At 34.1% G+C, this 20,359-nt stretch overlaps 5 protein-coding genes across 5 annotated transcripts; 2 read left to right on the top strand and 3 right to left on the bottom strand.

Annotated features, from left to right (window-relative positions):
- Positions 1-2,268: 2,268 nt before the first annotated feature.
- On the bottom strand, positions 2,269-3,986 carry LOC123217876 (UDP-glycosyltransferase 79B6-like). Its single transcript, XM_044638957.1, has one exon. It carries the CDS (start codon positions 3,756-3,758, stop codon positions 2,376-2,378), a length of 1,383 nt encoding a protein of 460 aa, XP_044494892.1. The 5' UTR covers positions 3,759-3,986; the 3' UTR covers positions 2,269-2,375.
- Positions 3,987-5,641: 1,655 nt separating this feature from the next.
- On the top strand, positions 5,642-7,409 carry LOC123215408. Its single transcript, XM_044635483.1, has 2 exons — positions 5,642-6,578; positions 6,661-7,409. The coding sequence occupies exons 1-2, from the start codon at positions 6,066-6,068 to the stop codon at positions 7,096-7,098; spliced, it is 951 nt and encodes a 316-aa protein (XP_044491418.1). The 5' UTR covers positions 5,642-6,065; the 3' UTR covers positions 7,099-7,409.
- Positions 7,410-9,083: 1,674 nt separating this feature from the next.
- Positions 9,084-11,202, top strand: LOC123212376. Its single transcript, XM_044631494.1, has 4 exons — positions 9,084-9,516; positions 10,290-10,508; positions 10,750-10,775; positions 10,887-11,202. Exons 1-4 carry the CDS (start codon positions 9,166-9,168, stop codon positions 11,107-11,109), a joined length of 819 nt encoding a protein of 272 aa, XP_044487429.1. The 5' UTR covers positions 9,084-9,165; the 3' UTR covers positions 11,110-11,202.
- A 57-nt stretch (positions 11,203-11,259) lies between these two features.
- On the bottom strand, positions 11,260-13,073 carry LOC123212388. The gene is made up of 2 exons (XM_044631505.1): positions 12,103-13,073; positions 11,260-12,010 (listed from the first exon to the last, which is right to left on the bottom strand). Exons 1-2 carry the CDS (start codon positions 12,211-12,213, stop codon positions 11,669-11,671), a joined length of 453 nt encoding a protein of 150 aa, XP_044487440.1. The 5' UTR covers positions 12,214-13,073; the 3' UTR covers positions 11,260-11,668.
- Positions 13,074-14,684: 1,611 nt separating this feature from the next.
- LOC123227962 lies at positions 14,685-17,429 on the bottom strand. The gene has a single exon (XM_044653127.1). It carries the CDS (start codon positions 17,219-17,221, stop codon positions 14,816-14,818), a length of 2,406 nt encoding a protein of 801 aa, XP_044509062.1. The 5' UTR covers positions 17,222-17,429; the 3' UTR covers positions 14,685-14,815.
- Between the last annotated feature and the right edge of the window lie 2,930 nt (positions 17,430-20,359).

Below are 20,359 nucleotides of genomic sequence, written 5' to 3'. Positions count from 1 at the left end.
ATGGTAAAATCCTTATTTTACTTTTAAAATTTAAAACTTTAAATTTTTTATCATTTCCCTCCTCCAGGTTTTAAAAACTAACACCTCAACCATCCTCAGATTTTGAAAAATTTAGATTTCATCCTTAGGGTTTGCTTCATTCTCCAACCACAAAGGACGACGAAGGACGAACCTTCTTCGCCCAGATCTAAACGACAAAGCCTTGTTCAGGTCTGGAAGAACAGATGAAGGACGACGCTTCGTTGTTGCGTCTGGATGATGCGACGAGTGATGAGGGATGACAAAGTGTCGTCCTTCGTCATATGGGTTGTCTCTTCGTCGCAGCATGCGATAAGGAGATGAATATCTCTTCATCACACCACCACCGTCACACTAGGAGAAGAAGGAGGCTCGAGACGACACCAAAGATAATGCCGGAAGATGAAATTAAAGAGTGGAGGTAAAACTGCTATTTTTGAAAGTTATGGGGGGTGGCTGAACTTTGAAAAATATGGAAACCCTAGGTTTGGGGGTAAAAATGTTACTTTTCAAAGTTTAAAAATTTTATGTAAAGATGAAATATTAGTTTTTAAAACCTGGGGTAGAAAGTAATAAATTTTATAACTTTTAATATAAATAGTAAAATGACTACCTCTCCCTTTAACAGAAAAAGTTAACAGAAATTTGGCTATGGGTAAGAGTTTGGGTTTTTTATCTCCCATAGGTATGGGTTTAAAATTGGACAAAAATTTGGGTGGAAAATAGTCCTTTTTCCTTATTTTTATATGTTTAATATTTTGCACTTTTTCTTGTTAATTATAAAAAGTTACTGCCAATTGAAGGTTTATACAATTCCTGTCTTTCCCAGTCACCATTTTTACATTGTCTGTTTACTAACCTTTTATTTCTTGAAAATTATATAAGTGATTACTCTTTCTCTTACCATTGTCACCTCACCACGTTCTCTTACATTGATTTCTTCTCTGACTCTAATGATGTCTTTCCTTCCGATCTTAATCAATTTACCTCCAACCTGTAATTCATATCTCAAATTTAGAATATATTACTTCCAATATCCCTAGGTGTTTCTCCAATAGTTCAAGGGGAAGAAAAAAACATGTGAAGGAAAAAAAAGAAGAAGATAAAGTAATTCTAGTGAAAATGTAACTTTTTTACTATCAAGAGTGCAAATAATATTAACTTTAGTGTATGTGGCAAAAATATTTTTTGACTATTTAAACTTTGATAAATAGACTTAATTACTATTTGGGTAAATTGGTATAGCTAGAGGTTAATAAAAGAGGTAGAGTTGTATGATTTTCTCGAAGTGGACATGAGATTGAATTGCATTGATCCCATGACCTTGAATTACCATTAAAATGCATTTTCTTGTTTTCGCTATCTTTTTCACACCTTTATGAATCTTCCAACATATATCTGACTCTTCTAAAGATAATAACAAGCTGAAGAGATGAGGTTGAGGAATCAAAATTATCAATAAAATATTTGTCAATGAGTCGATCTATGCTACTGTAACAAAATCTTTGTTGACTCTATTGGTTATTGTGATAGAATTAATCTCCAAGTTAATAATCATGTAATCATTTTAATTAATGTCAAGTGGTTGGAGTTCAGGATAGTGGTGAGCTGAAGTGGTTAGAATTTCCAAGGAATCGTGGAGATTGAATTATAACTTTTCAACCTTATAAAAAACATTGAAGGCAGAGGTTCCTGATCATTGCAAAGTTTCAAATATCAAACTTCCTCCATATTTTATGAAGTAGATCAATATGAAGTATAGTTTCAATAACTTTTACAAGACTAAAAGAGCGAGGTGTGTCAACACATGTTTTGAGTTTTCAAATTTTTTGTCTGTTATTTCCTCTTTTATTTTTTAACATGGACCAAAATTTGATTGCTAAATAATTTTTTTTTTTGGGGAAAGGGATTTACTTTCTTTGAATGCTATTCAGTTTGGGTTGGATGATCAATTTCATTTTGTAAGATATTAAACAAGCAAAGACTTTCCAGCATTTATCCAATATATATACTAAACAAACTTTATGTTTTTGAGTTGAAGTTTGAATGGATGCTAATTTCTCAAACATAGACCATTTCAACCAAGCCCAAACCCAAACTTGAAGCACTTGTAAGCTAATTAATGAGAGGTTGAATTAGGTTTTTCATCAAGGAATTAAGATATATTGTATGTTTTGTTATTATATTGGTGAAATTATCATTTTATATATCCAATTGTGTACTCTCCATGCTCTATATGTGAGGAAAATATTTTGGGTTCTTGTAAAAAGCTTCAAAATAAAATCGATATTAATCTAGCAATGAAGCAAACAATATCTTATAATTTACACTATTGTTTTCAACAAATGGAATGTTGGTCACTTACCAACAAGCTCTTGTATATCTTTGATAAACTTGTCAATGTAAGCATTCGCGAACAGTGGATTCACCAATAAATCCTTCCACTTTGCATGGTTCTTTCTCACCAAATTACCCACTTCACTTTCTTCCTCCATCACACTCTTAATGGCCTTGCACAAATTCTCTTTTGAGAACCAACCATTCTCTTCTCTCTCAACTTCCACACCAACCTTCAACTCTTCCGCCATTATTCTTGAGTTCAGGATTTGGTCACCCAACTGCGGCACCAAAACTATCTGACAATCACTCATCAATGACTCCCACATGGACCCGAATCCACAGTGATTCACAAAACATCCCACTGATGGATGAGCCAGGATCATTGGCTGTTGAATCCAGCCCCCCCAAATCACTCCTCTCCCCTTGGTTCTCTCGTCAAATCCCTCTGGAAACGCTTCTTCAACTGTCGGTGCACCGATTGGTGGCCTTGAAGCTATGAGAAATGGTAAACCTGTTAACTCAAACCCCATTAAAAGCTCCTGAAACTGCTCCTTTTTCGGGTTGTATTGGCTCCCAAATGCACAATACACCACAGAACCAGGTTGAAACCCACCAAGCCATTGAACCCATCTGTCCTCCAGTGGAGTCTTGGTCGGCTCAATTAATACAGGACCCGTTAAAAAAACCGGCTTGTTATACTGACTTGCAATGTAATCACAAAAGTTTCCCTCAGTTTCACGGCATGTTCTCATCGAAATCACGTCGCATTCTTTCATGGAAGTAGTGACTCTTATGTAGAACGATACGCCTTCCCCAAATGGAAAAGAAATGAAGGAAAGCGCCCTCGCTTCGTGTCGACGCAACACCACAGTTGATGATGGGTAGCCTATGGGTGGCACTTGTAATTCATCTTCTGTAATCGGCTTGTCCTTCTGCACATTCCGCGCAGGAACAAGAGCAATGGCGATAGATGCAGCACTAACGACACTGTAAAAAATCGTTTTAATCCCAAGTGGTTTTGTTATTTCCGGAATCCAATAAGAAAAATCGTAAAAAACCAGCCTCGGTTTTGTTTGTTTGATCACAAGTTCGACCTGATCACGAGTCCCGTCCATCGCAATAACGAGGAGATGGTGTAAAGAGAGGGATATATCCGAAGCCGTAGCGGCGCCGGGAGGGAGGCCATCGACGTGAGGAATTGTAAGGGGATGGAGGGTGATAAAATTAGGGTGGAGATTCGAATGTTGAAGGTCTTTTTGAACTTTTGCCGGCAGCAAGAAAGTGATAGTGTGGCCCTTTTCAGCAAGCTTGTTGGACAGATGAAGAAATGGAGTGATGTGACCAATAGCAAACCATGGAAACATGAGAATGTGAAATTTTGAGGGCTTGGATTCACTCATGTTCCACTGTCGAAGGATCTTGAAGTTGTACAGAGATGATCAATGGTGAATCCTAACTATATATATATAGGAGAAGAACGTTTGTAGCGGCCATGTGAAGAGGAATGGTTATACAGTTAAAATTCAAGTAAAGACATTAAAGAAGAGACAGAAGATTAAATTCAAGAACTGAAGAGAGGTCGTTATACCTAAGGGAACGAATTCCTGACGAAAGAGTAGTAAGAATCTAACAAAGTCAGCCTACATTTTTGGCTGGCTTGGAGATAAATTAGCTTTGATCGATAGGATTGACATTGACTTTGTTTAAATTTTAGGAGATAACAATATTTGGTATACATATGCCTATATAAGTATAAACGATTGTATTTTGAATCAAAGATAAAACACGTAATCGAGAAATATATAATAAATTAGTAAAAATATGTATATAAACTTTTAAATATATAATTCAGTATAAAGATAATGTATCATTAAGTGATTGTATAATTTTATATTAAAGATAAAATAAAATTCAATTACATAATGATACATTATCTTTATATTTACAAATATTTACACATAATATTACTTTTAATAAATTAGATGTAAGAAAAACATAATAATAAAATTATGCGTACCCACTTTGAATATATTCAAATTTCTTTTTTCGTAAATAGAGTTTCGGGCTTTTAATTACAAAAAAAATATTTTCAATTTATGTTTTCAGATAAAAGAAAACACAAAAGTAAGTTGAAATATGATTTAAAAAAAAAAAGTCTATTCATAATGAATGAGATAAGTGGTTGATATTTCTTTCACTCAATGTGAAAAAATATTATAAATTGATTTGAATAATTATTTATAATAAGTGGATTGGGTTGTTAGAAATGTATCTTTCAATGTCAACTTTTGTAATCTTTATCTCGATTTGATTTAAATTCATTCTTATCCATAGACTAAACCCTAATTTTATTTTGCATCATTATTATATCCTATCATTGAGTAAAATTGAGAGGTACTCATGATAAATGGGTTTTAAACTTGAAAGATGATCAATCATATTATTTTACATTGCTTTGGATTCAAGTATGCTTTGGGAAATATTTGTTCTTTATCAATTTGATATATGATTTTTGTTTGATAGATTTAGTTGTGTTTCATCACTAGTATCTTAGAGATTGAAGGAGTTCAGAGTTTAAAGATTTAGAATGAAGTATTTTAGAGATAAAATAATATGTTTTTAAAATAATTTTTTTTTAGATATATTTAATAAATATGGGACATGATTTAAATAAATTACACCGAAATAATAACAACAATAACAACTATAATAATAATAATAATAATAATAATGATAATTTCAAACTGTAATTGTGTTTCAGATTAAATGAATTGAATTTGAGTTCAAATATATTGATATTAGGCTCGTAAAATAAATTAATCAAGTTTGAACAAATTTAAACATTCAAATTTAAGCTCGATTTGGATCAACTTTGAAGTTAAGTTCCTTTTAAATTGAATTATAATCTTAATTTTACAAATCAAGCAAAGCTTAAACTAAATAATTTTAAATCAGTTTTGAACTAATTATTCTATATTTAAATTATTTTTAAATTAATTTTTATTTAAATTTGATTTAAATTGAATTTAATCTTAACGATAGTAAATAAGATGGGTGAGTTTAGTCAAGAACTTAAATCCATTGGATCCCAAGCCAATTTCTAGCCCAAAGAAGATGAGGGGTTTTCTTTTTTTTTTTTTTTAAACCAGTAACATTACAAATTGATATAAATGATTAGTATACATAGTTTGTTTTAATTTTTTTTTTGGTTAAGGAAAAGCATTATCCTAATGAATTCAACCTTATCCTTTTGAAGTCAGGCGGTCCACAACAAAACAAAATTGGTCCTGCGACATTATAGCGTGGCCGCCGCCCTTTAGCCCCGCCGCACTGTCAACCCCTTGAATGGAGAAGTCTTTAGCCAAACTGACTCCTAATTTTAGGTCACTAACACTTGAAGAAAAACACCCATCTGGCAGTTTGGTCAATAAATAAATGAATCCTCACATGGGCTGTGGGCTGGCATGGCTCTGTCTTTCATTTAAGGGATTAAGCATCCCTATACCTCTTAGTTGTTAAAATTGAATTCTACAGATCAACCCCTCTCTTAATAAAATATTGAGTGTTTTCAGCTTGAAGCACATGGTGGCATGTCTCACTTGGCCTCCCTAGATAATCCCATCTCCATCTTTCATTAAATAACAAAGAGAAAATACCAGAAACTTACGTTAACATTTGATTTGGTTTCATTTGACTGGGGCTGAGGTATGGATATGGAAGCCATTGATGAAAAGGTGAAAGCGGTTGATCTTTTAGACGAGTGTTGGTTCTTTGACAACTTACTAAGAAGAGGAACAACAATGGTCAGATGTCATTCTGATCCTTGTACTTCCTCAAATTTTAACCAGTTTGATGAAAGTACTTCTAGTTCATCAAGAAGTAAGCTTCCTGGAGATGGTGTTGTTGGCTCTAATAAGCTGATTCGGTTGCCATCTTTGCCCCCTTGTATAGGGAGGAAAGAAGAAGATAATGTTCAAGAGAAAGAAAGGAATTCTGGGAAAACTAATTTGGCTGCGGCTAAACCTTGTGTAGCGAATAAGGAAGGATTTGCTGGACAATCTTCGCTGAGAAATTTGCTGAGAACTCCTTCTTTACCACCAGATTTCGGAAGATCAGAAGACCTCTACCAGGACAAAGATAGTGATGTCAGAATGAGTAAATTGATTCGGCAAGCTTTTGCCAAATCTTCAGGCTTCTTGCAGCATCAGCATTCTTCAAAGGTTAACACTGAAATTTCATTCTTAAACTGAAGCATGAGTTATTTGAGTACTATGAGCTGAACAATTTTCGCTTCAATTGCAGGGTTTGGCACAAAACTATGAAATTCCAAGGCACAGGCTGCCGAGAAACTTGGATTTAGAAAGTCATAATAACACAACTGGCATCAGCGAAATGAACAGGCGATTCAGCCTGAATCAAGGGAAAATGAGGAAGAGCCTAAGTGATCTTGAATCTGAAGAAGTTCAAGGCTTCAAGGACTTGGGATTCACATTTGATAAAAAGGACTTAAACCCGGGTGTGGTTGACATTCTTCCTGGTTTGCAAGAGAAGAAGAAAGAGGAAGTGAACGAAGAGGATAATAAGATGAGGAAGCCTTATTTGTCGGAGGCATGGCTTGTTCAGAGCTGTGCACCTCCTGTTCCTTATTGTGTATCAAAAAATTCTGCAGAAGAAATGAAGGCACGAATCAAATTCTGGGCTAGAGCTGTGGCATCCAACGTTCGTCTGCAAGAGTGTTAGGTTCATTAAAATGGATGTAAATTCTCTCTGATAATCCTTTTCTGGTCTTTTTGCAATTCCAGAGATGCTTTCTGCTTCTGGGAGAATATACTTTGGGATAAGAAAAGTAGAGATTTTCAGGAATTGCCAAAAGGAGTCCAGGGATATAAATTTCTCCAACTTTCTTTTCTTTTTCAGGTTCAAATCAATTAATACTTGATGAACTGTACAGGGCACCAAGGCAAGTTTGATTTGCTAGAAATAACCCTGTATTTTATTGTGAAAATGGAAATGCAAAATCAGAATAAAATTTATTCTTTCTTCTGGATTTATGAAGCTATGCAAAATATTATTCTTTAATCTCCAAGTTGAAGAAAAGAAGCAAATAAAGTCAAAATAAGCTTAATGGCTAGTATCTTCTTCCTTAAAAAACAAAATTTTGTTTAGCTCTGAAATCAAGGAATTCATGACTGTTTTACATTATTTTATCTGAGAAGAAATTAATATTAAAAGTTTAAAAACTATATAAAAAAAAATATAACTAAAATTATATGGGTAATCGAATATATATTTATTTTTTATATATAATTTATATGTATAAATGAAATGTTATTTAATAATTAAATATTATTTTATTTTTAATTTAAAATTATTTGATCACATGATGATATATTATTTATATATATAAATTACGTATAAAAAAATACATACACAATTTTATTTAAATTATATATATTATATTATAAATTGATCAACTATTCAAAAATTATATGGGTACAACGAAATCCCTAATTTAATAACAAAAATTATTCACCCCCTTCATGTGTTAATGTAGTGTATTTCATAAATTATCATTACACTTACCCCCATAAATTTAAAAAATGTCTCATTTTCTCTCTCACTCTTATCTTACTATTATTACAAGTTGATGTTTAACAAACACATAATGACATAATATAAAGTGATGGTTTACAACTAGTTGAACATGAAGAAACAAATATTTATCAAGATGTTGATGAGAATAAAATAGTGAATATGCACGATATTAATATATTGCCAAAGGTAGATGATTAGGTATATACATGAAGGGAAAGAAAATATTTCAATTTGGGGGGGCCTTTGATCGTATTGACGAAATGAATGATATTTTGATCAAAGTATCTATGTAATGAATGATATTTTGATCAAAGTATCTATGTTGGAAGAAATGATGAACGTTAATTATGATACTAATAGTATAAGTAGCTTTTAGTATGCAACTCTGATTAATTTTAGTAAACGACTTGAAATTGCGACTATGCCAAATATATGATATTAATTACCTCATTTCCCTGGCCTTTTGTAGACATCTAATGCTCAGAGAGTATAGAATGATATATAGTCTTTCAAAGTGAATGACATTCTCACGAATAAAGATATTTTATCAGATATATTTAGACGACATTATTTAAAGAGTTGATATTAATATGAATTTTTACTATCGATTGTACATCAAAATATGTCTTCAAATAATGTTGTCTAAATACATTTTATAGACTCATGATTTCATTGCACAAACATGTAAATTTAAACATTATAAACAATAAAAGAGGGAGATTAATGATTTACTACCCTCTTTTACTCTGTTGGAGCACGAAAAATATAAATATCAAAAATATCAAAAATATTATTAGAAATTTGGCATGTGTAATTTTTGTTGAATATGCAAATAGAGTAGATTATAAAAGAAAATTTATATTTATATTTATATTCTCTAATATATAAAACTTTTTTTTTATCACCCAAACAACTCAGTACAGGTAAATTTTCAAATACTGATAATATGTCTAAGGCTACTCCACAGATAGGATAAAATCGTCCAACTTTTATGTGTCAGATTGTCAATATCTGTATAACTACTTAATTTTGTTAATTACCCTAAAAATAATAATAATAAATAAATAATTTCTTTTTTTCTTTTTTTCTTCTCGAATACCAAATTTTTTACTTTATCCAAAACTTGAAGATATTTTCTCAAAACCCCAACAGAATCTGAAGATTTTGAATGGCGTTTACTTCATTTGTGAAAGGAAGCACAGCCTCCGAAAGATGCAACTAAAAATGCTGCAAGCCCATCATTTCCATCCTTCCTCCTTCCCTTTCTCTCTCTCACACCGTCTTCAAAAACCAAACCTTCTCTTCAAACCCACCATTTCTCTTCCACTACTGCCCAAACCCAGACCCAGGGTTTTACCATGTCTCGCCCAAGTCCAAGAATCCACCACCACTACAGCTTCTCCACCCCCTGAAGAGGGTCCTATCGAGCTTACTCAATCCATTTTTGCCACCTCAGATGAACCTTCTCCTCTCCAAGTGGCCACCAGTGTTCTTCTCACTGGTGCCATCGGTGTCTTCCTCTTTCGTTCTCTTAGAAAACGAGCTAAGCGGGCTAAAGAACTGGTATCACCCTTTAACTTTGCCAAGATTAATTTTTGCTATCTTTTTTAGTGTCTATTATTTTATAATAGTTTTATGCACAATGTCATGAAATTAGTAAGTGTTGGCTCTGAATTGTGGATACGCTATTATAATTGTATTTAATGAATTGATTTCGCTTTATCAAATATAGGATGTTTCTGAGAAACGTTGTTTTGGTTATTTAATTTGGAGGTTAATGAATTCGTGATGCTTTTTTCCACATTTATTTTTTTCTTTTCATTTTGTAACAAATTTATGTGTTGTTCTGCTCCAGTTCTGTCAAACTGTTTTGGTGATTACTAGATTTTTTATTTATTTTTTGCATCTCTGTGCTACATGTTCATATTCTTTTATTTCTTCATTCATTATTTGTATGAAAAGATTCATTTGCTCTTTTTATAGCTTAATTTTGGGTTTTGAAAAAGCTTTATTTGTTATCATACTGGAATTTGGAAGTTGAGGAACTATTCCATTGTGTATTGCAGTTCAATGCTTCACCTTCCTGTTCTGTCGAATTTTGATTAAAAGTTTGTCTGGCAGGTTTAATTGTCTTTTATAGAATTCTATATGTTTCAGTTTAACTTTGATTCGAAATTTGGTTGAGGACCTATTTTATTGTTTTTGATACATTTTATTTTCTATCGATTCTTGATGTATGTATAGTTTGTGTGACAAGATTTATTTGCTCCTTTACATTTCCTTGCGTGTTAGCATAACTCTATTTGGATTTTAAGAAAAGTCATTTTCTGGTCTAGAAATTTAGGTCTTCGGGGGTGCAGAAATCATTGAAAGAGGAAGCGTTAGATAACTTGAAAGCATTGGGGTCAGCTTCAGTTGGAGCGAAGTCCCCACCTTCACCTGGTCAGGCATTGTTGGGTGGATTAGCAGCTGGTGTCATTGCCCTCATTCTTTATAAGTTCACCACAACTATAGAGGCAGCTCTCAACCGCCAGACAATTTCAGATAATTTTTCGGTGTGTTCTTCAGCATTCTCTTTTAGTACTTATGTCAAATGATTTCTTCCACCATTGGCTTTAACTTTTTTCCTCTTTTTATGGTAACTAGGTTCTTAGATATATTTGTTTTGAATGATTTCAGCTGAACAATGCAGTGGTACTAGCAGTATACTTTCAGTTTGTTTATTGCCTTCCTGTTTAGTAAGAGTTTGAGCTGGTGCATCATCAGTCTTACTAATTTTGTATCCATGATTTTCAGGTTCGGCAGATAACAATTACTATAAGGTAGCTCTCACTTCAGCTTATCTTCGGCAAACCAAACTGTAAATGCGTCTAATATGGTCATGAATCCTTATTGTCTTCATACTGACTACTAATTTTGCATCTGAATTTTAGGACAATTATAAATGGATTGTGCTACCTTGCGACTTTTGTTTTTGGCATCAACTCTATTGGTTTGCTCCTTTATAGTGGCCAGCTTACCATTAATTCCTTCATGGAAGATTCTAGCGGCAAAGATGAAGAGAATAGAGATGAACAGATGTCCAGTTCACTGGCTGAGAATCCCACAGAATTAAATAGCAGCAAGGAGGATCAAAGCTCAGATAATTCACAGTAAAAGATGGGAATTCAAAAACAATGTAGATCAGAGATTTTTCTGTACTCTTTTGTACCAAAGAAAAAATAAATCAAAATATTTTGTTATGTTTTATCTCATTTCTTATGTGAACTTTTCTGTTGATCTCAGTAAGCATGTAATTGTAGAAAATGGGTTGGTTTATAGCATTATATGATCTGGAGACGATTATGAATAATGTTAGCTTGGCTAAAACAGCTTAACCCATAAAAGGACAAAAAAGAAATGATGTGCATCATCCAAATATCACGCCATTGAGTTGGTGCTCTAGGAGTTTGATTCATATGTTCTTGGTATGGTTCACTTGCACACATTGTCAACCGATAACCTATTGACTGACCATGAAGTTTACGAAGGACCTCCAAATTTGCAGGGAGAATCTGAGCAGAAATCGGTGTGCATTTGAATTTTAACCCATTTCTGCGAATTAGATATTTCTACATGCTCTGTTTTTTCATGCTTTACTTTGCTTTTAGATGTCAAAGTTCTGGCCGTCTGTATTGGTCTTGGCATGTTCAAAGGGGTGCAATGGATTAGAATTTTAGTCAAGAATGTGCAGAACAATCACCATAGTTGCTGAAGCTGCAACCATTGGTATTGGACCAAAAATCCACATTAGCAAACTAGTGGCAAAGTAGATTGCTCGCAACCCAACTGACCAAAAAATACTTCCTCTTATCACCGCATTCTTCTTATACCTAACAGGAATATCTGCGTTTGGCATGCCGATAAGAACAGAAGGGAAGAAGATGTTTAGTGAAGAGGTACCCATCCATGCTCCAATCAGAGAGCTCAAAGCTAGTGATGTTGAGGCCAGGAAAGTTGATGCTGAAATTGTACCATTGATTACTCCTAGTGCAAAATCCCTATCCTTAGCCTCAATCTACGGAAAAAAAAAGATTTGATGGCATAGATGATTAAGCTAAATTTCTGTATTGCTTTAGTAAATTTATGTGACAGTATGGAGGATCTCACCTGCACAGTCTTTTCAACCCAAGCTTTTCTACAGTGATTCTCATAGCCAATGGTTGTCTTCTCAGGAAATTTTAGGCACCTGTAGAGAGGATAGAGATGATAAAAAAGCATGATCAGTAACCCACTTGGGACTAAGTAAGGCTACATCCAGGTATTCCTTCCTCCAAACCATTCTCTTTCTCTCTTTCACAACTGCACAAGATCGCAGGTCAATTTTTGATCAAGTCAGTAATAATAAAAGTCTGATCAAACAATGAACTATTAAAAAGTGGATTTGGTAATTGATGACTGACCTAGATTTGCAATTTTCAAGTTGGTATGCATCAGTTTTTCATGGTCAATAACAGTTATATGATTTTTTTAAGCCCACAAGATCAACCCATATTCCCAAAATATATATACTTTCTGTGGCGTACAGGGCTGTGATTAAAAAACTCTGATCTGAAGTTTCAACTTTTATCACTTTGTGAAATGTCTTGTAGTTCAGTAAAATATTGATATACAGCATTCTTTCATTGTAAGAGGCCAACATATACTCACAGTTGAGCTAACTATACCTCACATTTCAACTTTACAAATATATCAGCATCTTCTGTATTTTTTGTTTCTTTGTGTGCATTGCAGTTGCTTGTTGAGAATAAGATAGGGGTGAACAGTTTAGTCTCTGCAATCGCCTGTTGATAATAAGCCTCCACTGTCCAGTCGAAATTCTAGTTATGATATGAACTTTCAAAGTCTAGTCTATATGGTCATTAGATCATAGGGAATATGGTTCCCTTATTTGTAGCTTTCGTTGAAAAAGATATAGCCAACTTTCCAAGGAATTCCCATAAGAAAAACTATTGGACTTTTTGAGCCCTCAAATTAGAGCCTAGCCCCCAAACAGGCTGACAAAAAACTAGAGAGGCATCTTAAATTTTCTTCCCCACTTGTGTGGTGATCATAGAAAATACATTTTGCCAATACTACCATTCTAACAAGACACTTGCCTTATCTTCATTCAAACACTTTTTCATCAATATAGCTCAGGACCACCGCTGTTAAAGATTTTTGAACAACGAAAAGACTGTGTTTTTGGTTTTTGATATGAATCTTTTAATCCTTAGAAAGAAAATGATGTGTTTTTCTTGTTTTCATTTTCAGAAATGTTTTTAGAAACATTCTACAAGACATGTTTTAATTAATTTGTATTTCAAATTATTGCCAACTTCTCTTTTGCATTTTATAAACACCAGATCTTCTTTCTTCTTTCTCATTTTGCAAAAACAGAAGAAAAGCTCTTTCACATGCTTAAGTATGGTATCAAAAAATGGCTGAACATCTACCTCAAGAATCAAAGATTATTCCATGGTGATCTCTCAAAGCTGTAGCTTCAATCTCCAAGAATCAAGATTGTTCCATCTATAAATTGAATTATTTGGGTTAAGCTGTCATGCACAAGCACAGCCACATGTAAAAGATGACAAAGGAAACCTGCCAATCCCGCTTACCTCTTTGATTCACAGTTTTTGCATTTAGCTTCTTTTTCATTTCGCCTTTTCACTTTGTCATTGTCCCCTGCCTCAAAAGTAACCAAAGATATAGCAATTTGCGCAAATGGACGAACAGAAAGAGAAAGTGATGGCCCTTAAAAAAACTGAGTTTCTGTGTAAAATTAAAATCTCCGCAACTACAAAAGAACATCTTGGCCTTGAAATTTTGTGACTATTGAGTACAAAGCCATCAAGTATTATTGTACTCTGCAAAATGGAAGAATTTCTACTCTCAGAGTGAACCCAATTTTCAATTCTTTCGACTATAAATATTGTATTTATCAATAATTAGATTCTGAGATTTTACTTGTATAGAATAATTGATTCAATCTAAAAAAGATGATCCAACTTAAAAAGGTTTACTTTATACCCGAAAAAAAAGTTCATATTTGAGCAACCCGCGTTAGCTTTGAGTCTCTCTGTAAAATTAAAATCTCTGCGCCTACAAAAGAACACCTTGGCCCTGAAATTTTTTGACTATTGTTTGCAAAGGCCATCAAGTATTATTCTACTCTGCAAATGGAAAGAATTTTAAGTCTCAGAGTGAAACCAATTTTTCAATTTTTTTCATCAATAAATGTTGTATTTAAAGAAGAACAATTATAAGTGCTCACATTTTTTAGCCCAAGGAAAAAATATATCATCTTTGAGACATTTTTAAATACACAATTGATTACATATATGATATATCATTATGTAATTAAATGTTATATACATTTTCAATCGTGTACTAAAAAACGTGTACGCAAATTTTTATTATTTAACAACCCACTTAAGCTTCAATTGACTATTGATTGATCAACATGACCAAACTAGTAGGGCAATGGCAGCTCATAATTGAGAAGATCACTTTCCTAACCTAAATTATTTCAAGACAAAAAGATGATGCCTTCAATTCAACCTTAACAAAACTCCAAATCAAAACCCCTTTAATAATTCTATGCATCTAATCATGTTGATTTCAATTCTTCCCACATAATAATATTTTCAAATTTAAAAAAAAAATTAAGGTAAAATTAAAAATAAATAGAAAAAGAAGAGGAGAAAGAATTGGTTAAAAATCACTAGATAAAAAGATTTACAAACACGCAAGACTACAAACGAAAAAACCCTAAAAATTACCCATTACAATACCAACTTACCCGTAGTTTTTTTATCCTTTTTGTTTTGATAAACCCGGCTTAAAACCCGACTCCAGCCGCGCCGACCCCCACTGCGCCAGGGCGATGAGGCTCGAGCTTTCTATTCTTCCAAAAACAAGCCTCAGGGGCAAGCTTAGCCGACGACCTCATCGGCTCAGACTTACAGCGTGTAAGTACGAACGGCTCGTACGGTTGCTTGGATCCCACCATCTTCTGCTCTATCTGGGAATTGATCGACGAGGCGCCGTGTGTCCGGGGCAATGGAGGAGCCGCCGGGAAAGAGCAGGATGACCTCGGCGGCTGCATTAACGGCTGGTTGTTGTGGTGCAGCTGCGGAGGTTTGGAGTCGATGCTGATTCTTCTCTTGGGCTCATCACAGCCGTTGGTTTTGTTGATCGGTTGAGTCGGCGGTTTTCTGTCCCATCTGATGAAGTCCGTACTGCAGACCCATGTCTCTTTGGATACCTCCATGGATAGCTTCGGTTCACACATCATTAACAACAAACAGTCTGGCAATAAATTCTCTTGCGGTTTTTTACTTTCTTTCTCCTTTGACTCTTGACCCGTTTCCCGTTCTTGTGTCGTTTTCGGGTCTTCGGGTTCGGTGCTTTCCTCTGTCGCCTTCACTGTTTCTTCCTTCTCTTCCAGCAAGATCTTCTCCAACGGCTCTTTCACTTCTAATTCTTCAGCTTCTTGTAATGACGCCACTGAGGAACAAGAAAGGCGATGCGGTTGCATTGAAGTCACAGAGGAACAAGAACGGCGCGATGGTTGTATTGAAGCCACAGAGGAACAAGAACGGCGCGATGGTTGTATTGAAGCCGCAGAGGAACAAGAAAGGCGCGGTGGTTGTACTGAAGCCACAGAGGAACAAGAAAGGCGCGGTGGTTGTATTGAAGCCACAGAGGAACAAGAAAGGCGAGGTCTAGACTCTTCAACGACATCAAAAATTTCATCTTTTGTTTCGTCTTCTAAAGCTGGTTCAGCTTCATATTCTTCAAGAACATATTCATTTGCTTGAAGTAGCTCAGCTGCATTTGCATTTTCTTCCTTCTCCTGATCTTCGGGAGTTATTTCCTCATCTTCTTCTAATATTTCTGGCTGGTCGATTACCTGTATCTCTTCAATTTCTAGCTCTTGCCTCTGTAAGTCTCCTTCTACTGGACAAATTTCTTCGCTTTGTTGTTCCTCTTCTCTATCCAAAACCAAGTCATCTTCTTTCACTGCTTCTGCTTCCGGGATTTGATTCTGAATCATTTGATCCTCTTCAATAACTTTGACAGAAACCAAACTTTCACAAGCCAATACTTCTTTTCTTTCCTCCATTACTTCTCCCTCCACCTTCACTCTACAATCTTTATCATCGCTATGGTGGCACTCTTTCACTCCATTTTCTTCATCCTCAGCTTCATCTTGAGGCGGACATTCCCATAACCGATTAGCAAGAGCAGCCATCTTTACAGGATCAGATCTACACCTCATCAACAACAAAGCATTCTTTGGAGGTACACAAATTCTCACTCTTGCTTCATCCTCCAAGATCTCATTTTTATCCTCAAGCTTCTCGTCTTCTATCACAATATCTTCAAACACATGCCTTCTTTGACTCCTCCTAGGCATATCTTCTTCTTCTTCTTCTTCTTCATCATCTTCTTGATGCCTATGATGATGATGATGGTCTTCTTCTCCAACTACCAACTCTATCTTCTCCGCCACAAGCCAGCGAGCAAACACCGCCCCACAAGAGCTAGAACTCCCACTGCCATTGTCACTTCTCGCTTTCTCAACCTTATCCCTCGCCATGCATGAAGATCTACACGGTAAAAAGCAGTTAAATTCAGCCCCAAATGTCCTCAATGCCTCGCATATCGTCATAGGCAAATGAACCCATCTTTGGTTCCTGTGAGGCAAGCATTCTTGCTGCTGAAACGAGTGGGAGTGGCTCATTTGACCATGAACGCCAAAATCTTGAAAATGACCTCCATCCATATTATGACCACCACTACTAACACTACTGCTAGTGGAACCCGTTTGGTCTGGTTTTCTAAAGCTGACTTCTCTCCGGCTCTTGGATCTAGCCCGTATTTTCTTTCCTTGTTTCTTGGTTTTGACTCTCACCTGGCCAATACAAGTGACTTTAGGAGAAGAAGGCTCGGGGTTTTCAAAAGAACACCCACGTTTCTTGCCATTGGAAGCGGGGAACATGGGTGAAGCTTGACCGCCTTTAATACTACCACTGTTTCTTAATCTCCGACTGAGAGAAGTAGATAGGGAGATTTGAGAAGAATCTCTAGCGCGTCCGGGACTCAAGATTGATTTAGAAGTGATTTTCATAGATGAAGAAGAGGAAAGGCGAGAAGTAAAACAAATGAAGAGCTCACTTGTTGTGGTTGTAGGGGCTGTAGTTGTTGTGCTAGTGCTGTTGTTGCGGTGCTGTGAGTCCATTATGTGTTGGATATTTCGATTTTTACTGAGAAGTTGTGGCCATTAACAGAGAGAGAGAGTATGGAGAGGTGGTGGGTTGTGTAAAGCAGGAGTGATTGATGAAGAGAGAGAAAGAGGTGGAGTTGAATGGAAGATGACAGAAATGAAGTTTGTCTGTAGCAAAGTGGAACTGAGCGTGAGTCCAGTGTGCTTTTGTTTCATGGCTGCTAGCCACACGTTTTATATATGGAATTATCGGTGTCCCAATTTTGCCCTTTTCCTCTTTATTTCCGAATTTTTTGGTTTTAAAAAAATATTTTTACAATTGAACAAATATTTAAAAGAAATTTTAAATATAAGGGTCGATTACACTTATATTGGTTTTTATTTTTTTATTTTTTAACAAAGGATCTTTATTGAGTTTTATTTCGTAGGATTAAATTAATTATATCAATTAATTAAAAAGTTTACTTCACTTCACACAATAATTCCTCCAATGACTAAAGAGGAGGAGTCAAATAAATTATGAAATTCTTTTATGAAACTTTTTAAGTTCCATGCATGCAGAGAAGAACACGACAAAAACCATGGTAAAGAGATTTTAAACAGAGTCGATATTCTACAAACATTTTCACCAGTCTTGCAAACCTTTTACAAGTTTGAAAATTACAAGCTTTCTTGACTATGAAATGTTGTTGTAAACAATTTCACGCATTTAAGTCATTTTCAATTATTAGAAAATTTCATATGAAATCTATAGAACGTATGAGATTCATCCAAAGGGTTCAAAATGGTGCAACCATTTCATTTGCATGGCATGTTAAGAATGAAATGGTTGATGGGCAAATATTGACACATTCACACTCAAAATTTGTGTCCCATGAGAAATTAGTGGTGCTCTAAATAAAGCAAATAGCTCAGTAACAAAGTGTTAGTCAACCTCGCAACTATAACTTAAGTAGCCATAAATTAGTGCAAGTCTTAACTTAAAAAGCTATCAAGGAAGAACTTTATCATGATAGTTTGAATGATAAATGTTGGGTGTCTAAATAAGAAAATACATGTTTAAAATTTATTGATAATATGTTAAAATCAAACTTTTGACTTATAGTTAAAGGGTCAGTTATTGGATTTAAAATTTTACATACTTTATGCAATCAGTTTAACCCCAAAAGTTTAAAGAGATTATCTATCAAATTTTAGACAAAAAGGAAAAGGTGTTAGCAAGATTTGGTTAACTTAACATCAACTTATTTAGTAAAATTTGGTTAAAACCTTGGGATTTGAAGGACACCCTTCTTTTGGCAAACCTTCTTCTTCCCTTATACATTTTATAGTTGAAACTTGCAATTTAGTCATATATACTAAGTACTCTACTCCAACAATAATAACAAACTTAACAACACTCCATCAACATAAAAACAATTTAAGAGTCTAACACACTTTAAATTAGAAAAAAATGTTAATGCGGAGGTCAAATAAAGATAGAGATCTTAGCAAAAATAAAGAAACTTAGTGAACTAGTGAAAATCTAAAGAACATTTTTATTTTTGTTTGATTTATCTTTTGGCCTTCACATATAGACCAAATATCACTCACAAGTAATGTTAAAAGAGGAGAAAAGTTTAGGCTCTTGTCACTACTAACCAAAAAAATAAAAATAAAAACAAAAATCATGAGTAAGGGCTTGATGAATGAAAATGAACATGGTACATGAAGCTTTATTTAGTTAGTCAATTTTGATTTTGATAAAGTCAGCGAAAAGAGAACCTCTTTTTAAATTTTCAACAAAGCAATTGAAGAAAGAAATGAAATGAACACAACATTTTATTAACCTTTTCTTAAAGGTGCATTAATTCTAAGGTTTTTTTTTTTTTTTTTTAATTTTATATAATTATTATAAACTAAAGCTTGGTGGGACTAATCATAGAGTATATCATAAATTTCAAAATTCCATCATATAAGCCCATCTGTCCATTTTATCATTCTTACTCGTTACTCATTACAATCTACACTTGTTCATTCAAACGCCACATAGTCACATGTGATATGTCCATTTCGCAAGACATTTTAGTTGTTGTATATTTGCCCAACACACCATAACATACATACATATAGGGTTAGATTCGAACTAAACCCATTTAAGCTTGATTCAAACGAGCCTGAAATGAGTCAGTCCTAACAGACCTCGATCGAGCTTGAGCTTGAACTACTCATCAAATTTTCTAATTAAAAATTCTGATATAAAATGATGTCGTTTTGATCAATATATATTAAAATAATGTTATTTTAATAACAAAAAACTAATCAAATCGAGTTTGAGCTTGACTTTCACGAGCTCGAACTCAAGTTCAGATATACGTAAACCGAGTCGCTCAGTTTGAATCCAACCCTATATACATGCATATATAATTATTTTTACTCTTATTTTTTAGATAGGAATTTGAGTCAAAAAACTCTATTTAGATTAACTTAATCAGATTAAAGAGATAAAATCTTATATTTTATTATTGACCAAGAGTTTAATATTTTTAAATCAATGTTTTGATTTGTTTATTTTAATAATGAGGAAATTTTACGTAAATGAAATTATCTTTTTAAGATTGAACTAATAATATTAAATAAGTAAAATTTTAAACTTAAAAATCAATCTTAAAATTTATAAATTAAATAAATTAAAATTAAAATTTTAAAATATTATTGAGAGAATTTAAACTCTTTTTTGACACGTTTGAAATATTTTTAATTTAATTACTCATATTATCTAAATTTATACTAAATAGTGATGTCTAATTAAAAAAAATATTGAAAAGGAGAATGTGGACAAATAATAGGAAAAAGCAGACGGAGGTGTGTCCTTGGGAATATCAAAATTAATCAGCATCCGTGTGGGCTGGGCCGTCACTTTCTCTTGATGGAAACTTTATACATTCAATTCAAGGTTAGCCGTTTTTTGGTCAGTGGTCCTCTCGAAATTACATGTGAAAACGATGGGCTTTTTATGGAAGCCAGATCGCATGCCCCAATACACAGAAGAATCCAAAGCTGCACGTGACGTGACCACACTCCCAGAGATAGATAAGTTCATAATCTTTGCTTAATCGAATGATGAATTTTGACCTCTTTTAACCACGCGCCATTGTATTACGTGCTTACACT

The sequence above is a fragment of the Mangifera indica genome, chromosome 1 (assembly GCF_011075055.1).
Source record: "Mangifera indica cultivar Alphonso chromosome 1, CATAS_Mindica_2.1, whole genome shotgun sequence".
Lineage (NCBI taxonomy): Eukaryota > Viridiplantae > Streptophyta > Magnoliopsida > Sapindales > Anacardiaceae > Mangifera > Mangifera indica.
This window is presented reverse-complemented; position numbering and strand designations above follow the sequence as displayed.

Excerpts from the sequence above, each read along its gene's own strand:
- LOC123217876 (XM_044638957.1), bottom strand. The coding sequence starts at position 3,758 with ATGAGTGAATCCAAGCCCTCAAAATTTCACATTCTCATGTTTCCATGG.
- LOC123215408 (XM_044635483.1), top strand. The coding sequence starts at position 6,066 with ATGGATATGGAAGCCATTGATGAAAAGGTGAAAGCGGTTGATCTTTTA. Across the intron at positions 6,579-6,660 it reads AGCATCAGCATTCTTCAAAG|GGTTTGGCACAAAACTATGA; the intron begins GTTAACACTGAA and ends CTTCAATTGCAG.
- LOC123212376 (XM_044631494.1), top strand. The coding sequence starts at position 9,166 with ATGCAACTAAAAATGCTGCAAGCCCATCATTTCCATCCTTCCTCCTTC. Across the intron at positions 9,517-10,289 it reads CTAAGCGGGCTAAAGAACTG|AAATTTAGGTCTTCGGGGGT; the intron begins GTATCACCCTTT and ends TTTCTGGTCTAG. Across the intron at positions 10,776-10,886 it reads CAGATAACAATTACTATAAG|GACAATTATAAATGGATTGT; the intron begins GTAGCTCTCACT and ends TCTGAATTTTAG.
- LOC123212388 (XM_044631505.1), bottom strand. The coding sequence starts at position 12,213 with ATGCTTTTTTATCATCTCTATCCTCTCTACAGGTGCCTAAAATTTCCT. Across the intron at positions 12,011-12,102 it reads GGGTTGAAAAGACTGTGCAG|ATTGAGGCTAAGGATAGGGA; the intron begins GTGAGATCCTCC and ends TTTTTTCCGTAG.
- LOC123227962 (XM_044653127.1), bottom strand. The coding sequence starts at position 17,221 with ATGGACTCACAGCACCGCAACAACAGCACTAGCACAACAACTACAGCC.